The sequence below is a fragment of the Taurulus bubalis genome (assembly GCF_910589615.1).
Source record: "Taurulus bubalis genome assembly, chromosome: 12".
NCBI lineage: Eukaryota > Metazoa > Chordata > Actinopteri > Perciformes > Cottidae > Taurulus > Taurulus bubalis.
Window position 1 is genome coordinate 4,389,566 of NC_136600.1, and position 19,349 is coordinate 4,408,914.

Here is a 19,349-nt window from a genome sequence, read left to right on the forward strand (position 1 = left end):
TTCTTCGGACAGTGGTGTGTTCAGGGGCTGCGAGTCGCAATGTGGAAACATGGACGCTACAAAGAAGATGAGTTGTGTGTTCTTGCTTACGTTAGCTGTTTTTCACTTGTTTTTCCAACTTTAGGGGTGTCACAGGTATTTTCCCAGTCAGGAACTCATTTTTCGGATTATCCCGATACGACATATCTGGCAATGTTGATGAGAGCGAAACATATTGTACTACAGACAGACAAACAACCAGACTGGCCGAGGTAACCAACTGTTTATGTTGACCTTAAATGAACAGACGTGATCGCAACAGGTTGTTGGTTCTCTTGCTGCTGCTGTCCCTTCTTCCCCTAATGGCACTGAGTCTTTTACTGATAGTTTTACTGACTTTGTTCACTAGTTTGCATGATTCTGCTCCTGTTGAGCACTTTGAACTGCCCTTGTGTCTAGAATGTGCTATTGATAAAATCCCCATACACTATCTTTAATCTATCACTTTTGGACACTTTATTCACTGTGGCCACTTTAATTGCACTCATCTGGTGCAATATAAATACATATAAGTACTTTTATATACTTTTATTATATTCTTTTTACTTTTTTTACTAGTGTTTATTGTTATTTTATTTATATTACTTGATTGTTTTACTATGTGTGTCTATTGTATGCAAGGCTGCTGTAATGCTGCAATTTCCCCACTGAACCGAGGCGGGATACTTGGATAAAGATGTGGTGTTAATTTTTTCAATAAATTTGGACTGAAAACTGAGCGCCGCGCTGCTCACTGTGCGTCTCTGAGACCGAGAGCGAGAGAATGGAGACTATTGCACATTAATAATTCAAATTTCAACGTTACATACTTTGCACATGCAAAGAAAACAGCTTTATCAGCTGATATCATTATGATTGTTATCTTCACAATAATCATATGAAATATCACTATGCGGATGCCTTCTTTTTTTGCGAATTGGTTCAGTTAGATTCCCCAACACTTAACTGGCATCGCATCCTTTCTATGAGATGTACGGGCCATCCCAACAAACACCGTTTAATGTCTCTGACGACACAGACCTGGGGGGTGGACAGCGCTTCACACAGGCCGTGACATCTTAACATTATACATGTGTCAGAAAACCAGTCAAACCCATCGACAGCTTCAGGAGACAAAGATAGTGGCGAGGGTAACAAGACATGCAGAATATTTGCATTCCAGGGAATAGTGCCATAAAAACGACAAGGACACCAGAAAGGCCCATTTCAGAATCATATACATTATATTATCCAATTATTATTGATGCATTTATGTGCTTATCACTTCAATGTTGCAGCTACTACTTGAACTACTTTATACAGTACACTGCTAGGTGGCTTAAGCTATAATATATTGTATACAAATATAAATAAATGAATTAACTAGTATCTACAGCTTTAAAATATGTAATATGTATTGTAATATGTCTTGTAGTAAAAAGTACAGTATCTGCCTCTGAGATGCAGTATAGTAGAGGCATAAAGTAACATAACATGTAAATACTAAGCCTTGTAGTACAAGAGCCTTAACATTGTACCAATGAAAATCCGGCTTTATGCTGTTAAAAATATGTAAAGAATAACTATGTACAACTGGGAGAGGCAAACATGAAAGTTCCAGCAACAACTGGACGTCTGAGAAACATACAGAGCAAACTATGGCCTCAAAGACATAGCACTCTTCAGTATACTTCATTGGTTTCTGTATATTTATACATAGCGACAACCTTGGTTGAATGAATCATATCAGGTTTGCCAAAAAGACATACCGGTAGTACGTCAAAATGCACAGAGGAAGCCTGTCGACGAATATAAAAGTATAGTAGGACTGGAAAAAAGTCTGTCTCAGTACAGTAGGAAGGTAAAATACAAATTTGATATTTTTGGGTTAAAAATGTTGCCAGCCTGACCGGTCTGACAACAGAAGAATAAGAAGGAGACGTGGTGAAGAAAGCCGCTCGTCTTGAGTTCTGGTTCAGAAACACAACTCTGCTCTCAGTCTGTGGAGAAACAGAAGAGACAACGACGATCCGTTTAGGGGACAGCACTTGGCAAGAAGGAAGACTAGCAAGGCCACGTATAAATGTGTGTCCATGTGTGGCCGACGATCCTCTGATCACTCCATGACTTTCAGTGTTGAGCAGGATGGTGTCACTATATTGTTCTTTAGAGACGTAGAGGTCAACTAAAGGTTACCTTCTGATAAAGGTGCAATATTCTAATTCTAATATTCTCCCATTTTCACAATCCAGGAACAGCACTCAGGACTAGCCTATTTATTACTGTTATTTAACACTTTTTTAAAACTATCTAATAGTATATAACCAATGGGGGGGGGGGTGTACCTGAGGCCGTGGAGAACGAGGCTCCCAGCTGAGTCTGTCTCCTCAGCAGCGCCTCTTCTCTCTTCAGAGCCGCCATGTACTTGGAGTACGACCACGACAACTGAGGGAACAGTAGAGCACAAGTCAGTCGAATCTAACGCGGCTAGAAGAGTTATGCTAACAGGCCGAGCAACTAAATGTTTTCAAGAGTGTATTTATTACACATTAGTGATGTAAAACATTTGTTGTTTTATCATTTCAACATTTTAGAAATACAAATTAGTTGGTAGTCACATGACGTCTGCCACAGCAGGAACTAGTAACGTTAGCTAAACGCGGTGGAATTCAGCCTCCTCAGGTGGGAAGCCGAGCAGGATGAGGGCAGGTGAGGATTGGATGCAAGGTCCTAAAACAGTCCAGAGGCAGGGGACCAAGCTGGGCCTGTCGGGTCAGAATCCGACGAGCCTTTCAATGCCGAATTTTGCATTTAAGCAGCCGAACTGCACGACTTCTGTCAAAATGACCGGACGTCACCAGGCTAGCTCCAGCGGTCTGCGATGTACTGTCACAGAGCCGGAGCAGAGACAAGTGTGATGGTATCTGCAGTGGGAAGTGGGACAGGTCTGAAAAGTTTGGGAACTTTGATTTATGCGATAAAGTGTCTCATTTTTAGTCTGTGGTTGGAACCAATTTGGCCTTCATCCCTGGCTGGAGACCCTGTTTTCATGACATCTGGCAAAAAATGTCCACTTGGACTCATGGATGAACGGATTAGAATTTGGTGTTCCAAGGTCACTGTGACCTTACAAAACACATGAATGTCTAATAGGATAAAATGATAAAGTGAGGATGAGGCATACAAAAGGAAATCATTTAATTTGGTTCCTTTCATATGATGCGTACACACATTTCCAGCTCCTTACCGGTTGTGTGGGAATCAGCAACACTCTGCTCTGTGCCCTCGACTGTCTTTTTACACTTTTTCCCTCTTGTTCTTCTTCTACATCATCTTCGTCATCCCCCTCCTCTTCAAGACTGGACTCCTGCCTCTCCAGCTCTTCCTGAACAAGAGGTCAGACTGAACGCTATTGCAGTAGCACCAGAGGTTGTGTAATCAAATTATCTCTCAGTATGGAGTGTTTTCTCACCTGAGCTATCCTCCTCCTGCTCTCCTCCTCCTCCTCCTCCTCCTCCTCCTCTCTCTCTTCCTCCTCCTCTTTTCTCCTCTGTCTCCGTACTCCGGCTCTGTGTTTCACCCGTTTCTCCTGCAGTAGAGGAAGAAGTTGCTCCTCTTGGACACTGCTGCTCAGCTCTTGAAACTCGGGCCAAAACTTCAGCAATGCGCTGAACACTGACATCTAAATTACAGAGAAGAGACTCACATGCAGATACTTACTGGAAGGAAATGCACAGGGTTCATACACATTTTGACCAATGGATTTCCATGACTTTTCCATGACTTTAAACCAAATTTCCATTACCAAACATTGTGTGAAATAGGTGTAAACATGAAAAAGTGAGAAAATGTAGTATTTAAACTAACAATGAGAATTCAAAGTATAAACCTTAAATGACACAAATGAATGAGACAATAGTTTGATTAAAAGAATAAACATTTATAGAGATGCCTGTATGTATGCCTGCTTATATTTTGAGCGTCTTTCTTTTAAAAGCATATTAATTATTTCAAACTCAGCGTAAATGAACGTCATGAACATCACACATTTACATGACTTTCCCATAACCTTTGGGATTTCATTTTTGTCAAGGAGTTTTCCAGGCCTGGAAACAACCATTTTAAAATTCCATGACTTTTCCAGGTTGTCCATAACCGTAAGAACCCTGCATACAAGACAAAGCATTCTCTTAGACACAAACACTACCTGTGCCTCTCTGAAGATGTAAGGCCCCAGTTCATGGCGTTGGTCCAGAACCTGCTGGGCCTGTGCAGGAGGGATGTCTATCTGCAGAGCCGGGGCCATGGAGGAGTCCATGAAACAGGTAATGATGGTGGAGATCTTGTGCTGGATGGTGGCCTCGTCGCTGTGGGAGTGACAGAGGTCCTGCACCGGAAGAGAGGGGACAGAGGAGAAATCTAACTATTTCTATGTTCCTGAAATGTTTGAAGCATGGGGTGTTACAGGAGAGACTCATGGATGTGGGTTTCTGTACTCTCCTCACTGGTTTGAAGTCGGTCCAAGTGATGTTGCATACCTCTGATTTAAATGTAATCTACTCACAGTTTGGGCTTGTTTGCTTATGTTTCCAGGTCACTGTTAAACAAACCTGATAACTCACACTCACATAGTCCAAATGTAGCCGATTGGCTAATGTCGGTGGTAATTTGGTTGCTCATTTGAATATAAAATGTATTAGAGAAGTACTTGTTTATAGAAGTGAAACCAGGTTTTCAGGGGCCTTGAGGTTAAGCGTAAAAATGAGCAGCAGATGTAAATAAAGATGCCAAAAACACATTTTAAGACACACAAAAAACACTTAAAATTACAGAAGCTCACACGCAATGCATGCTGGTACATGTTGGCGAGCCGGAGAACTCAGTCAATATAGCACACTGTTTCAATTGACTACATTTACCATCAACACTGATTGGACGTTCCCTTTTATTCCACAGGTTTGACTGCGGGTCACAAGTCATCTCCTCCTTCACTGACCAGTCCGTTGTTTGCACATTAAAAGTTAAACTAAGGGATGAAGGTGAGAGAAACAATTCACTACACAAGGGCCAGGCTGAAAAAGCTGTTTCCTGAAACAGATGAACTCTGTATTAGGTGCTCTCAATCTCCAGCAGACCACACACACACTTTTTTCTCCTGCCATAAACTACCCTCTTTCTGGACATCCTTTTTGATACCCTTTCTGCAGTCTTTAATATTCGCATGTCTCCATGCCCTTTGATTGCTATATTTGGGGTGTCTCCTGTTGTGGGAAGGTTTACTAGTCGTCAGGCTGATGTTATTGCATTTGCTGCTCTGATAGCGAAGCGTCAGATACTGCTACATTGGAAGAACCCAAAGCCGCCTAGCACATACTCCTGGTCTGAAGAGGTAATGCCATTTTTACACCTTGAAGAAAATCAAACACACTGTTAGAGGATGTCTGAAGAAATTTCACAAAACCTGGGACCCTTTCCTTTCTTATGCAAATGACCAGCCCTCTGCCAACAGCTAGTTGAGGTTTGACCAATAAACATATTTAAAAAAAAAAAAAAAAAAAAAAAAAGAAGAAGGTGAGAGAAACATTCTACACACTGAAGCTCAACCGGCTCAGTAAGTAACAATAAATACCGTTTTAAGGGAGGGGGACTTCAATTATTCTTGATATTACTTTTTGATTTCCTTTCATAGACGACCACGAGAACCACCAGCACACTTCTTTCACCTTGTACCTCTGCACCTCCAGCCAGAAGCGCACATCGTTTTCTAGGAAGTCTCCTTTCAGAGAGACAAAGTGCTGGAACTGTGTACAGGCGGCAGGGTTGAGCAGGACCCGTCGAAACAGCAGGATCTCTTTGGAGGAACTCATCCACAAGCTTTCGGCCTGCAGAGGATGTTGGGTTAGAAAGAGGAACATTCCCTAAGGGACAGACTAAATACATAGAATTACCTACTTGTGTGTTACAGTAGAGCAAAACCTTGTGTGCACAGTGGATATAGTACAACCTGCTCTTTGCCAGTGATGAGATAATGATCATAAAGACAATAGTCATAATCATGTATGGAAAACCCCTTCCTGTAATCATCCCGCTTGAAATGTACATGTTTTATATCCGTGTTGTGCTGGAGAACGGACTGAGGACGGGATCAGAGCTGCACGGAAAACACTCCAAACACTATTAAAGGAAGGTTAGTAATGCTGATGCTTTAATCTTATTTATCCTGGATCCAATTTTGGAAATCTAACCACAAGGCCAAAATGGTGTTTGACAAAGCCAGTGCTCGAAGCCAAGTCGTGAACTAAATCGCATATGCGTTCAGGCCTTATTTCTCTCCATTCAAAATATCCAGCTTCCCCCCCGGAGGATTTCCCCTTACCTTCCAGGCTTCTCTCCTCGCTCGGCGGCGACGGTGGACGTGTTGTGAGAGCCTGTCCGCTGCCTGGGGCGACCACAGAAACTCAAGTCAGAAGTCAGACACTGAATCAAGCAGGATTAACATCCGAGACGCTCACTGCCTCTCAGACCTGCTGCTCTTTGCCACCAGCTGTAACTAAAGCTCTCTCCTCTTTTACCTTTCACCTGGCCTCGGCCTTAATTTCCTCTGACCGTATTCACCCAATCGCCTCTGAGAGATCTTTGCCTCTCTGATGTCAACTGTCTCCCACCCTTCCATGTAAAACTAAACTACATCTGATTACTTAATGAGCGGATCTGTGTAACCAAACGTGGTCAACTCGACAACTTAATGAGGCAGCGCAGTGGAATCTGCGGTTTATGTGTTACCACCTGACGAGGCAACCCGAGAGCGACTGGACAGCGACTGCGTTCACAGCAGAGATACTAATGTGCTCTTATCTCCTCCAGAGTGGCCATTACACAACATTAATCTATTGTTTTATTAGTAACAGACAGATGTTGAAAAAAAAGCTGGGACATTTACCAGAGCGCTATTCATCATTGATAAAACAAGAGGCCAGAACTAATACCTTGTTTGTGCAATCCATTCTAAAACTGAAGTATAAGTAATAGGACTATTCTTTGGATGGGACCAGTAACTTCCTAAAGTCTCTGCTGGTGTGCTGGCAGCTGCTCGGTGCCAAGAAACAGTCCGGCAAATAACCCCCCGTGAAACCGCAACTTGTCATTTGTAATAAGTCTGGTTTTTGTACGGATTACAAACGAGATGGAACACGTTGATTCGTGAGCTTTCAGAGCTGCCGGTACACACATTGTGTTGTCTTTGGCCGTTTCCCCGTCTCCAGTCTAAGCTAAGCGACTTGAGCCGTACATGTTGAACAGACAGATATGGGAGTGGTGGTGACAATGTTATCATTTAACTCTTGGTAACAAAAAAAAGTCTTTATCTCAAAATGTCAAACTATTTCCTTATGAGTCATTCTAGTGTTCACCTTTGGCTTGAGTCTCAGTCGCTCTGTGAACTCGGCTGTGGACAGGAACAGAGGCAGCCATCTTTTCTCAATGTGACTCCTGATGACGTCCTGGATCTCCCCTACGACCGGGTTGGAAAGAAATTCCAGCTTCAGGCGCTCCAGTCCTCCAGCCAGACGCAATATCTACACAACGGCAAAGTCAAAGATACAGGAGAGGCAGATGGCTCTGTGTGTGTGTGTGTGTGTGTGTGTGAGAGAGATATGAATGCTAAAGATGTCTCACAACATGAAAAACATGAGGAACGACTGAGGAAAAAGAACTGCCCACAGTGGGAAACTCCTCTCCTTCCTGACTCCTGCTGTGCTCTTCATCATTCCCACAATCCCTCTGTTCCCTTCATCTCCCGTCTGCTTTCTGTCCTCATACATCGATCTGGCCATGTCTCCCTATTTATATCTCTTTTATATTTTTTCTCTCACACACACACACACAAAATTAGAAACAGTCGTGCCATTGGAGATGGAGTCAGCAGATGAAAGGAGGCCAATCTGTGACTGAGTGATTGAACGAGTGAAGGGCCAAAGCAGTAAAGCTGTCAGTCTCTCTACATCGCTCACGCAGACGAGAACCAACGCTGAGATGTGAGAGCGGCAGCCAGACCCAATCATGCGGAGTTAGAAGCACTAGAATTGGCATCTTCCCTCAAACGTTACAATCATTATTTTGATGGGATTTATGAGATGAGGGTGAAAAATGACACGGGTCATGTAGGCTGTTCTAAATGTCTCTGTCCTAACCCAGTGTGCCTCAAGGACAATCAGGGTTCTTCAACGGACATTACTTATAATGACTAAATAGTTGACAGCTCGTGTCGAATGCATCGGATAAATGGTTCAAATAGCTACAGTATTACACATTTCAAATAGTTAAATGTAATGTTCAGCCTCTGCCACAAGTGGTAGTAGTACAAATGCAATGGAACGAAGCGGCCCATAGCTTACTATAATGTCGTGTGTGAAGGAGAAAGAAAGGCTGGGAACCATTCTGCCACTTTCCTCCAACACATAAAACACACTCTGCTCTGTGAGCGTATAATAAATACTACATAGCAATAATAAATACTACATAGGATCATCTCTGGAGTCCCGAAAGAGAAAACTCTGGCTCACTGCTCAGTGTCCCATCTAGTGACCCCAGCTCTACACAGCACACCCTCCTGCAGTAATCCTAGAATCCAGAAACCCAATCTCAGTCCATAAATGTCAGGAGAGATTTCATCCTACTGTCATTGTTACCAGTCTGTTCCTTTCTGGATCCAAACCACACTCTTCTCCTTCTCCTTTTAAACCCAAACCACGTCCTCTCCTCCCCGTTTCCCACCGACACCCTGCTGTCAGAGCGGTCAGCGTGACATCTGCAGGATGCCCGAGAAGGGAGACGGGGAGCTGTACGAGAGGCACGCAGGCCTCTGTTTATCAAATCTGAATGTTGAGCCGCAGCTGGAGCTCACATACCATTTTGGGATTGTCATGTCATGAGCACCACGTTGCTGCCTCCGTCTCTAATGCTTTCCCAGGAAGTTGACAATAATCCAGCATCAAGCTAGATGTGACAATAAAACCAACATATCGTTGTTTAAACCGTGTGGCTGTCGGACGTACATCATTCTGTTGCTCTGTAGTAGCCGGGCTGTCGGAGCCAAAGAAGTACGTCCTGCTGAGATATTTGGTCGCAATATGAGACGACCGCTCCTGTCTGACCGCCTGGTCCTTGTGTGCAGTCCTCCTGTACTGCTCCAGATCCAGCCAGCAAGTCAGATGGATACTGAGCGGAAACACACATGTTCAAAACGACTGTTATTTTCCTCCAAACAATACATTTCTGTCCATTTTCATACTGCCTTAATTTAATTTTAATGTAAATATGGTGCACATTTGCAAGTCAGGCACAGAGTAATGTTGTAAATGTAAAGTATGAACACATTTAGATAAAGGGAGGACTTCCTGTAGGTCTGAACAGAGGACAACCGTCTCACACACAAACTGTGTGGTTACCGCTGCTCACCTGGCATCCTGATTCTGTAGGAACGACATAAAGTGCCCGATCTCGTGGCGGTGTCGAAGTAGGGAACCTAGGCGGTAGCCTTGGTAATCCGGGGGCACTCTGGACCAAGAGTCAGGGGTCCGGGGCCCCTTTGAGAAGGGAGTCGAAGGCGAGAGGGGAGAGGGAAATAGTGTGGACGCACACTGCTCCACCTGCAGAGACGACACAGCAGCAGCAGGTGTAGAACAAGTGACTGAGTCACAGTATCTGGTATAAATCTCTTCACGGTGGTATTTGCACATCACCTCCTGCCTCTGGAAGTCACTGCAGTATGACAGCATTGTAAACAGCACGTTTAGGCCAAGCAATGGAGTCTGGGACCAGTGGGTAACCAACACTGTTACTAAGCAGTGCATAAACACTGTGGATCGAGCCCATTTTCCCCATTGGTGACATTAGCTGTTTTAAGCCCACGTGTGCATTTATTGGCTATTTACTGAGAACCAATATTCTATAAATCTGTGGAGCGCTGTGGCTGCTGGCTGACCTGTTTCAGCCGGCGCTTCGATTCCTCGTACAGACTCTGGAGTTCCCTGAACTCCTGACTGTCGATGCGACGCACCTCCTCCTGCACACACACCTGGACACACACATACACACATTAAGACAATTCAAGCTGAATTAGTATTCATTAATTAGTCAATAAAAATGTAAACATTTTATTTTACATTTTATGGTCCCAGAGAATTTGCTGAACTCTTGGTTTTCTTGCATTATATTACAATTATTACATTAGGTTTTTGTATGTTTTATAGTTTAATCAAGGCTGACAATGACCTTTATTTGCAGCCCTACATCTAATCAAGCACAGAAACCTCAGCCTCAAAGTAATAACTCATTGATTTGATATTTACAATATTCATAGATACATCTTGTTGTACATTTCTATGGGACGTCCTCTTTCCTCAGCGGGGTCAGAGGCCCGAGGCCTTAGCACGGGAAGCCCCTCCCTCCAGATAACAGAGGTGAATTAAAAGTCGGTTACCTTCTGGAAGGACTCCTGGCCCCTGCTGAGCAGCAGGGTCCAGGGCTCCAGCAGGATGCTCAGTGCGTGCTCCTCCACCGGGTCAAACAGCTCCTCAAAAGCGGGCATCAGGTGGTCGTACACCTCCCTTCTGATCTCCTCGCCGACCCCAACGCTCCTCCTGGCCGAGCTGGAGAGGTAGGCGGAGTAGAGGAGCTGAGGAGAAGAGATTGTAAAAGTGTCGTCGCGTCGGAAACATTTCTCCTCACAGCCGCCATCGCTTCCATCGTCCCCACTCCGCGCTCGTACACAATATTCACTATCTCTCATCACGCTGCCGTCACACCACATAAACGTCAGCCGTTTAACCCTCTTGGCCACGGCCCTACGGAAAGACCATCTAAATGTCATTCCTTTGGTGAACTAAAGGCCGACTGAAGGAAAATAGATTTCACTGTGAGGTATTATTCTGGACGGGACCGCTCAGCTGTCCTCAGCGGTCCAGCTGGTTCTGGGTGAGTGGACTGAAGCTGGGGGGGTCTGACTCACTGGTTTTTATGGGCGTTTAAACAAGAGGGCAGAGAGGAGAAAAGGAGTGTGTGTGAATATGTGTGTGTAACAGGGATATTTTAACAGACATGCTCAATCTCTGTTTCATCGTCCTTTGTATGTTATTACTGGTGGTCTCTGCATTACTTTCTAAAAGATTCTCTTCTTTATCTCGGCATGAAGCATCTTAATTTGAGTTTGGAATTAGCTATAACTTTGTATTTCTTAACTTCTTTAACTCTGTATTTCTTGAAATGAGTTTGATGTTGGTTGTAGGTTTTGGCAGCAACCTTTAATCTTATATAATATCATGAACAGTTTAATGTCTGGAATAGTGTGTTGCTGTTTTTTTGGCAAACAGAATGTGACGTTCTGCTGAGAGAAGAGTTTGGTGGCAGGAAAAGCTCTCCAGCACCACGGTACCAGAAGGTATCAGCTGAGCCTGGACTCAAGTCTAAGTGCAGACATCTTATCCACTTAGTCTCAAACGGATTCTGCAGGAAATACACACACTGTCAAACCACATACCGACTAACAATTTTACGCCACACACTTTATAGTTCATGTATTTGTAAAATAGAATAAATACTATTCGGACTCTTCAGAAATGCTTCCTTCTCCTCTATTTAGGATTGTATAATATTGATTTGCTCTCGCTTCTAGATGGCAGGTTGGTGTTAAATAGCAGACATTAGCTTAAGCTGATATCTCCATATTGGTCATTAGCACACTTCCTGGACATAAATATATATAATATATATGTTTCCAGTTGGTGTGAGATGAGTGAGACCGTCAGCACACACAAGATCCCGTTGTTGTGCTGACCTGGGCCTCTCTCTGGACCCGGTAGGGGTCCAGTCCGTCCCGGTAGAACAGCTCGTGGTACTGCTGCAGGTCAGTCCAAAGGTTAACTGCATTCTCCCACAGCTGGGACAGGAAATAAGAACCTCAGTAACTGTCATCAAATAAAAGGTTGTGTACACTAATGATGTTATTACGCCACAATAAGAAAACAACTACACTGCAATGTGCTGGTTAACCATGCTGCTGGTTACCTGTCTGTTTACTGGTTTACCTGGTTTCCAGATTGTTCACAGAAGCTTGTGAAGTATAAGCCGGCACACGAGTCGACACCAAGAGCCTGCAGCATCTTCTCCATTCTGCCGCTGCCCAGTAACGGACTTCTGCTGGAAGAGAACTGAACCACACACAGAAGAGACAACTTTTAGTCCATTCATTCATTTAGAAATAAAAACATCAAACTATGGCTGCAGGGATTATTTTCCTTTTTGCTTGATGGAACAATTTACTGTTTAGTCACTGCAATGTGAAAAGTGGAATATTACCATAACAATTCCCCCGTGTCCAAGGTCCAACACCCATAGGTGCTTAATGTATAAAACAGTGAAATTAAGCAAATCCTAAGAGAGAATTTGGAAATTTATGTTTGGCATTTAATAAATGACTTTGAGTATATTTAACCTTTTAACCATTGATCGACTAACGCATTAATCAACTAATCGTTTGGGTCCCACTTAAAACTATAGAATCAAACATGCTTTAGAGGAAAGGACAATTAACTGCATGCCAGGCGGGGATCCCACCTGCAGCCACTGGAACATACAAGATGGACAACCAGACACTCAGAGCTCCATGTCTGCTGGTCTCTAGGATTCTGCTCCATTATAGGTACACATGTTGCTTCAGAGGATTCTCTTTCTATGCACCAAGTTGAATCATATCTGAATGCTCCTACCTGTGTGTGGACAGCATGGGGGTGCCAGGGGTCAGAGGTGAGAGCCGTCGACCCATGGGGAGGCGGTGTGTCTGACTGAGGCCGAGCACCTCCCCCCATCCACAGCTCTGGACCAGGGGAGTCATCGTGGTCCTCATGAACCCACTTGGACGTCCAGAACCGAGGAACCCTGTCGGGAAAGAGAGTGAGTTACCGAGGACATTTATATACATACAGATACAGTACATATGCACACATATATGCAAAATGACTTAACACTGAACAGCATGTGCTATATCGAGCTTATTGGGGATATAACTCACAGTATATGACAAGCAAATGTAAAGTAGCAAGTCATAGATGTATGGATACTAAATGTATAAATAAACACTGCACACAAAGTCAGTATTTATGATGAACATCAGGGAACATGAACCTCACCAGTAGTGGAGCAGAGACTCGGTGAGGAAGTGCTGAACTGAGAGCAGTTTCTCCTCTGTCCAGCAGGGGGAGGTAGTCAGCCCCAGTCTGGAGAGCAGCTCCACATGGAGACGGCTGTGGCTGCTGCTCAGCAGGTACCGGCTCCTCATCAGGACCAAATACCTGGTTAATACATGCATTACAATATTTTATTTTACTTGTTATAGCTGCAGTGGCCATCCAACATGTTCTGAGTGTAACATCAAACCAAGCCCTTTGTCTCCACAGTAAACATTGTGTCGTGATGTTTACCTGCTCTTCCGCTCTCGGTTCTGTGCAGCCTTCAGCCTCGCTATGTCTATCCAGAGATTCAGCAGCTTCTCTCCTGGAGTTCCTCGCAAAAAGTCCTTCAACTCATCCAAGCCTGGTCCATTGTCACGGCAACAGGTGCCATGGCAACAAATGTGGAGGCTATTTTCCTGGCCGGTGCCTTCACTCCCCACTCTCCTGTTCTGACACCACTCTGTCTTTTCTTCCGCCCCACTGCGCCTCTTGCCCTCTTGGACTTCCTCCCCTCCCAGCCGGTCTGTGCCCCCGTCAGCGGAGCGGTGGCCAACCTTCCGTCCACAGTGTCCGTTAGTCCGATCTCCGGACTCGCTGAAACAGTGGGGAGGGTTTGCCCGGCTCACGTACAGTGCACGGTTCAGCACCTGTCGGACCAGTCTGAAAGCAAGGCCCTCCAGCTGTAGATCCTCTGGGCTGCCAGCTGAGCGCTCTGTGGAGGAGAGGCTCCGCTCTGTTTGTGGGCTCTGGGGTTTCTCGCATTCAAGGTTGGAGGGGGAGGACGAAGAGGAGAAGCAACATGGGTTCTCATGCTCAGAACAGCTGGAGAAACATCTGGACCACTCACTGCACGGTGTGTTGACAACCTTCTGGACGGCGGGTAGACGTGCAGCGCTGAGCGTCCCCAGAGAGCCTGAGCAGTGAGGACAGAGAACATAAGCAAACATAGGAGCAAACTAATACAGTAAACATACGTGTGGAAATACAAATTCACCATTATATACCTTGTTTTGCAGAAATGTTCTCTTGAGAATGAGAGCATGGCAGGCCCTTCAGTGCTCGGTTATTTTCCTTGTCAAACTGGGAGGGGAAGCGCAGCTGTGGGGCAGACCGGGTGGGTCGCCCTGAACGGCCTTTCCTCCTCTGGATACAAAAGAGTGTGTTCTTCTGGAACAACAGCTTGGATAGTCTGGGGAAGACCAAACTAAATGATACACCACCATAATAGCTTTCCTATTAATTAAATTAACAATCATGGCGATTGTCCTTTCCGTGCCGCAGCTCCTGTGTGAAGGTTTCAATGAGCATCAGTCCTCTGATCGGGCTCTGCAGTAACTAAACGCTACACTGCATACTGCTAGAAGTTAACACTCCGTAATCCCTGACAAATACACTCTTCATATGTGATGAAGTCACAGCTGATTGAATACAAATATGTAATATCTAGGTTAGTAAACAACTATTTTTCAGGTTATTGTCAGGTAAGGCAGCACACGCTCCTGTTCACACAACTGCATGTGTGTTGTGTACCTGTATTCATTGTAGCAGTCACTGAGAAGGAAGAAGGGCAGTCTCTCCCTCGTGATCCACTGGAGGCCTTGCTCTCGGTCCAGGCTCTGCAAAGGTCAGAGAGACAGTCAGAGCTCTAAAGCTGCATCGGGGACTTTCTGCTCATCTTCAGAACCAAATACAGACTTACTCTGATAGTGTACCGGTTATCTACTGGGGGGGTTCTGGCCAGCGCTGCGGGGTCACCAGTAAGGAGTTGGGATTTGCTGCAGTGGAGGACCGACCGGATCCTCCTGGAGACAAAGTCCGCTGCCCCATCCAGGAGCTCAAAGAGCCCGGTCTGCTGGTTGTACAGCAGCTGCTGTGGGAAGGACTGGACCAAAGAGATGCAAGAGTAAGAGTTTTGTCAAAACAATTCAAATGCTGCACCTAAACATCACGACTACTTTACCGGCAAATTTAAGAACTCATTGAAGTAGTGAGCCAAGACATCATCGGATGCCAGGTTGTTCTCCTGCATGCAGAAGAAGAATAAAGCATCTTTTCTCTCAGGAGCGTCCAGTGAAAGAGGCAAAGTAGACACATTTTTAAAGGAAGTTATGAAATGTCAACAATCAAAACTAATACTCACAAAGCGGTCAGCAAGATCAGGAAACTCTTAAAAATACAGAGTGAAACTTTAGTTACCAAACCCAAATCAGCTCCAAAAGAGTACACCGATTAGAAGTTCTGCTCTCACCTGCTGAGACGACCCCACACATTGTTCACGTCTGAAAAAGTCACTTCAAACGTCTGCTCAGAAGAGTCCAGACAGGCAGTCTTTTGAATGTCCGGCCGGCCACAAAGCTCTGTGTGCAATAACAGACTCACTGCAGGTTGCTATGGAAGTGGATGCATTTTCAAAACACAGGGGACGGTAAAAGTTTAACTAGAGAAGACGACGGCGCTGCAAATACAAGTTTCTGTTGCTTCTTTCCATGTAAGACCCCAAACATGACTTTTTTAAAAGTGTTTACAGAATGAACTTTGCCATTTCCATTTACAATCACTTACATGTAGTAAAATCAAGTTTAATGAGAGAATGTCATTGTTACTGCAGTTAAGACAAGGTAAGGTCATACCACTAGATGGCAGCAAACACTAACACAAAAACCTCATTCATCTCCACAGATTACAATAGAGACAGAAAGGACCAGTTATTTCACAAATGAGGCAAATTTAAAAAAAAACTCATTTATTTTAAAACTGTTCTGAAAACACATTAGTAAAAGCTGAAAATCCCAAAGTACTTCCAGAAAACAGTATACAGTTGATCAGTGTGGATGCAAAAATTCAGTCATTGTTCTGCTGGTGAGACTTCCTTCACATTCATAATTAAAAACACAAGAACTGTGTTGAGAAAAAGAAAAAAAAAAAAAAAAAAAAAGTGAAAATACAGTAAATACAGTACAAAACAGGCACAAAGACACTAATAAGTACAGACATTGCTCTCATGTACTGGCTACACTTTCCGTGCTCAGCATCAGGCATTCAAACGTTAAAGTGACCTCGGCAAAACAAAGGGGACCGGTGGCGTTCTGCTCAAAGCCGCCTGACGTTCCGCTTGCTTTGGGCGCTTCCTGGCAGAAGGGTGTCCTTCTTGCGCCGGCCCACAGACTGGCTGCCACACACTCTGGAGCCGTGGAACGCACACAAGCAGGCCGTGCAGAAGCGGAACTCGCACTCAGCTCTGCTGCACACGCCCTCCTGTTTCACCGAGTGACACCTGGCGGGATGCTGGCAGCGAGGGCACGGCTTGAGCCACTCATCGTTGAAGAGGGTTTGGGCAACCTGGCAATAAAAAATAAAAATAAAAAAGACTTTACATATAATCTGTTTAACCAAACCCAGTGTAATCAGTTTCAAACTTACTTCTAGGAATTCATCTTGTTTGCTGCGGCCGCCTGAGCTCAAGGCGCTGTGCTGTGATGGGGTTAAAGTGCTGTTTCCTGACTGTGGGGTGCCGAGGCTGGGCGTACTCGACTGGGCCTGAACCTTCTTGAGGGCCGACCTCTTGAACAGAGCGAGTCTCGTCTCTGCGTCGCTGACATGGGCGGCACCGATGAGCTGCAAGACAACGTCACAAAATGAGCTCATTTCAGCTTGTAGTCGATTTCCATCTTGATAACTAACAAGTTACTTTACGCTGAATCACAGACAGATCTGCTGTTGGACTGGTCTCTAAAGTCAGCCTTGTAAAATGTCATCAGTGCATAGCCGATGCTTTGAGAAAGCCACAAAGCCCCGAGTAATGCCCGTATATTCACATCATCCCCATTTGAGTGGCCAGCCATCACGGCAGATCTCTTACCTCAAGAGCAGCTTCCACTTCACTCAGGTAGTTCCTCCTCTTCAAACTAGCTTGCCTGTCTTGTTGGAGGATTTCCTTCCAACTCTTGCACACCTCACCACACCTGCCAATACAAACAAATCCACGCATGAGCCCTCATGTTACCTTAAATAGAGGTTGTGGACTGTTTGTAAAAGCTTTGTTTTGAGTGACAATCAGGCGTTATCTTAATATCATTAAAAATTCAAACAGGGTTCTGTACTTTGTTCTACTTTTGGTCTTTCCATGATAGGCTGATTGAATTCTACAGGATTTTGTGGATATATATATATATATATATATATATATACATATATATATATATACATATACATATATATATATATATATATATATATATATATATATATATATATATATATATATATATATATATATACACTATTCAATAACTTAAATGCTGCCAATATAAACCAACATTATCAGTTTAATGAATGCCAAACTGGGAATCACACCACCTCCCCTTTGAGAAGCAAGGTGAGGCATACAGTAGATAAGAGATAATAAGATTTGACTGTGTACTCAATACTTAATGTGTTGAAAATATCCTTACATGTAGATGCTCTCAGAGGGCAGGTGGCTGAAGATGACAGACAGGATGTGCCAGAGGTTCCTCTTCCTCAGCTCTGAGAGTACGTCCACCTTCCTCAGGCCCATCTTCCTGCCGATCAGCCCCGCCAGCGGCATGGTGGTCCTGAACGCCACCGGGGTCCGAGCCAGCGCTACGGTGGACTTCAGCTGCTCCTTTAGGCTTGGACTTTGGCCAACGAACATGTGGGCTTTCAGTTGGCACATGGCATGAACCAGCTGCAGCGCTGGCGTCAGAGCGAGATTGATGGGGGCCGTCCTGAGAGGAGTCATGTTTAGGGGCCTCATGCTCTCTGGCCTGGCTGTGGCTGCTCTTAGCGGGGTGGCATCGTTTTGTCTCGCAGCGGCCAAACTATCAGTTGTCATGCCATTACTACATTTAGCAGAAGGGAGAGCAAAAACCTCATCTTCTGTAGAAAGGCTGTGGCTTTGACGAAGATGTCCGTGCTTTCTCTCCGCGGGGTCTTCCTCGGACTGAGAGCCGCCCTCTTTGAGTGTAGAGAGCCGCTGTTGCCGCTGCAAACGGGAGCGCCGCCCCGCCTCGGCCAGATTTGGGGTTTCAGGGTTCCCTTTGGAGGCCGAGAGGAGCAGCTCCAGGAATGAGCCATCATGGTCCACTGAGGAGTCTTGGGATTTATCAAGGGCCAAGGAACTGAAACCACTGTCTTCACACAAGGACCTGTTCCAGGGTGAGAGGGCGGTTAATAGAAGAACATCTTTTGAGTCATACACAGAACGATTTCTTACTCAGCGGGAACATTTATCAAATTTACAAAGTCTCAAAAGAAGCACGTACCTGATATATTTAGGTGTGCGTGAGGACGACGGTGTGCACAAGACACCGGCGCCATCATATCGGTTGTGTGTGACGCCGCTGACTGGCGATGGAGCAGTTTCCTTGGGCGGAGCAGGCAGGGATTTGATAAAACATGGAGTGCCAATATCACTTTGGTCAGAGGCAGAAAGGCTCTCGCTGAAATCTGCATCCAACAGGGACGCTCTTCTCTCGAAACTGGAAAGATGGCCGCAGTCCAGTTTGCCGTCTTCAAGCGTCGAGGTCCTCACCTGCGTGAAGAGGAGCCTGCGCTTCCTCCCTGACAGCAACAGGTCCTGCTCCAACTTCAAAGTGTCGAGGGAGTCAAACGACGCACTGAGCCAGTGTTCAGAGACACTGATGGAGGGCTCGGGCCTTCTGCGGTGCGGTGATCTCACGTGGTCGGTTTTGGCATCTGTGGTGGGTTTGCCCATGAGAAGTCTTTGTCGCATCGGGGCATCTCTTTTGTACGCTTTAGGCGTTTCACACCAGCTGACTGCTGGTGGCCGCTGGACCCCCCGGGGGTCTTTGCCCAAGTATCCACCCGGTTCCCTGGTCCTCTCCTTGGGTGTGACGGAGAGCCAGATGTTCTCTTTAGGCGTCTCGCTGAAGTCCACTGGAGACAAAGAGCGACTGGAGCCCACCCCGCAGCCACTGTGAGGACTGTGGAACACCCCCGAGTACCCGCTGTCAGAGCCGTCGCCATCACAGGGCTGGTCTTTGCAGCTCTCCAGGTACACCTTGGATTCAGGAGTGCACTGCATGGTCCTCCTCCTGTCTGTATGCGCTGGTCCACTACACAGTT

General features: G+C 45.2%; 2 protein-coding genes across 2 annotated transcripts; both read right to left on the reverse strand.

Moving 5' to 3' along the window:
• Positions 1-1,879: 1,879 nt before the first annotated feature.
• Positions 1,880-15,273, reverse strand: rgs22 (regulator of G protein signaling 22; the record flags this gene model as incomplete). The annotated part of the gene is made up of 21 exons (XM_079227954.1): positions 1,880-2,018; positions 2,364-2,463; positions 3,266-3,403; positions 3,551-3,700; positions 4,226-4,405; positions 5,742-5,900; positions 6,395-6,457; positions 7,428-7,592; positions 9,072-9,234; positions 9,475-9,665; positions 10,001-10,093; positions 10,499-10,693; positions 11,852-11,953; positions 12,102-12,224; positions 12,783-12,951; positions 13,203-13,364; positions 13,494-14,157; positions 14,249-14,433; positions 14,775-14,860; positions 14,944-15,126; positions 15,205-15,273. The coding sequence occupies 21 exons, from the start codon at positions 15,271-15,273 to the stop codon at positions 2,014-2,016; spliced, it is 3,345 nt and encodes a 1,114-aa protein (XP_079084080.1). The 3' UTR covers positions 1,880-2,013.
• A 1,061-nt stretch (positions 15,274-16,334) lies between these two features.
• Positions 16,335-19,308, reverse strand: fbxo43 (F-box protein 43; the record flags this gene model as incomplete). The annotated part of the gene is made up of 5 exons (XM_079228100.1): positions 16,335-16,583; positions 16,665-16,859; positions 17,104-17,206; positions 17,696-18,409; positions 18,527-19,308. 5 exons carry the CDS (start codon positions 19,306-19,308, stop codon positions 16,335-16,337), a joined length of 2,043 nt encoding a protein of 680 aa, XP_079084226.1.
• Between the last annotated feature and the right edge of the window lie 41 nt (positions 19,309-19,349).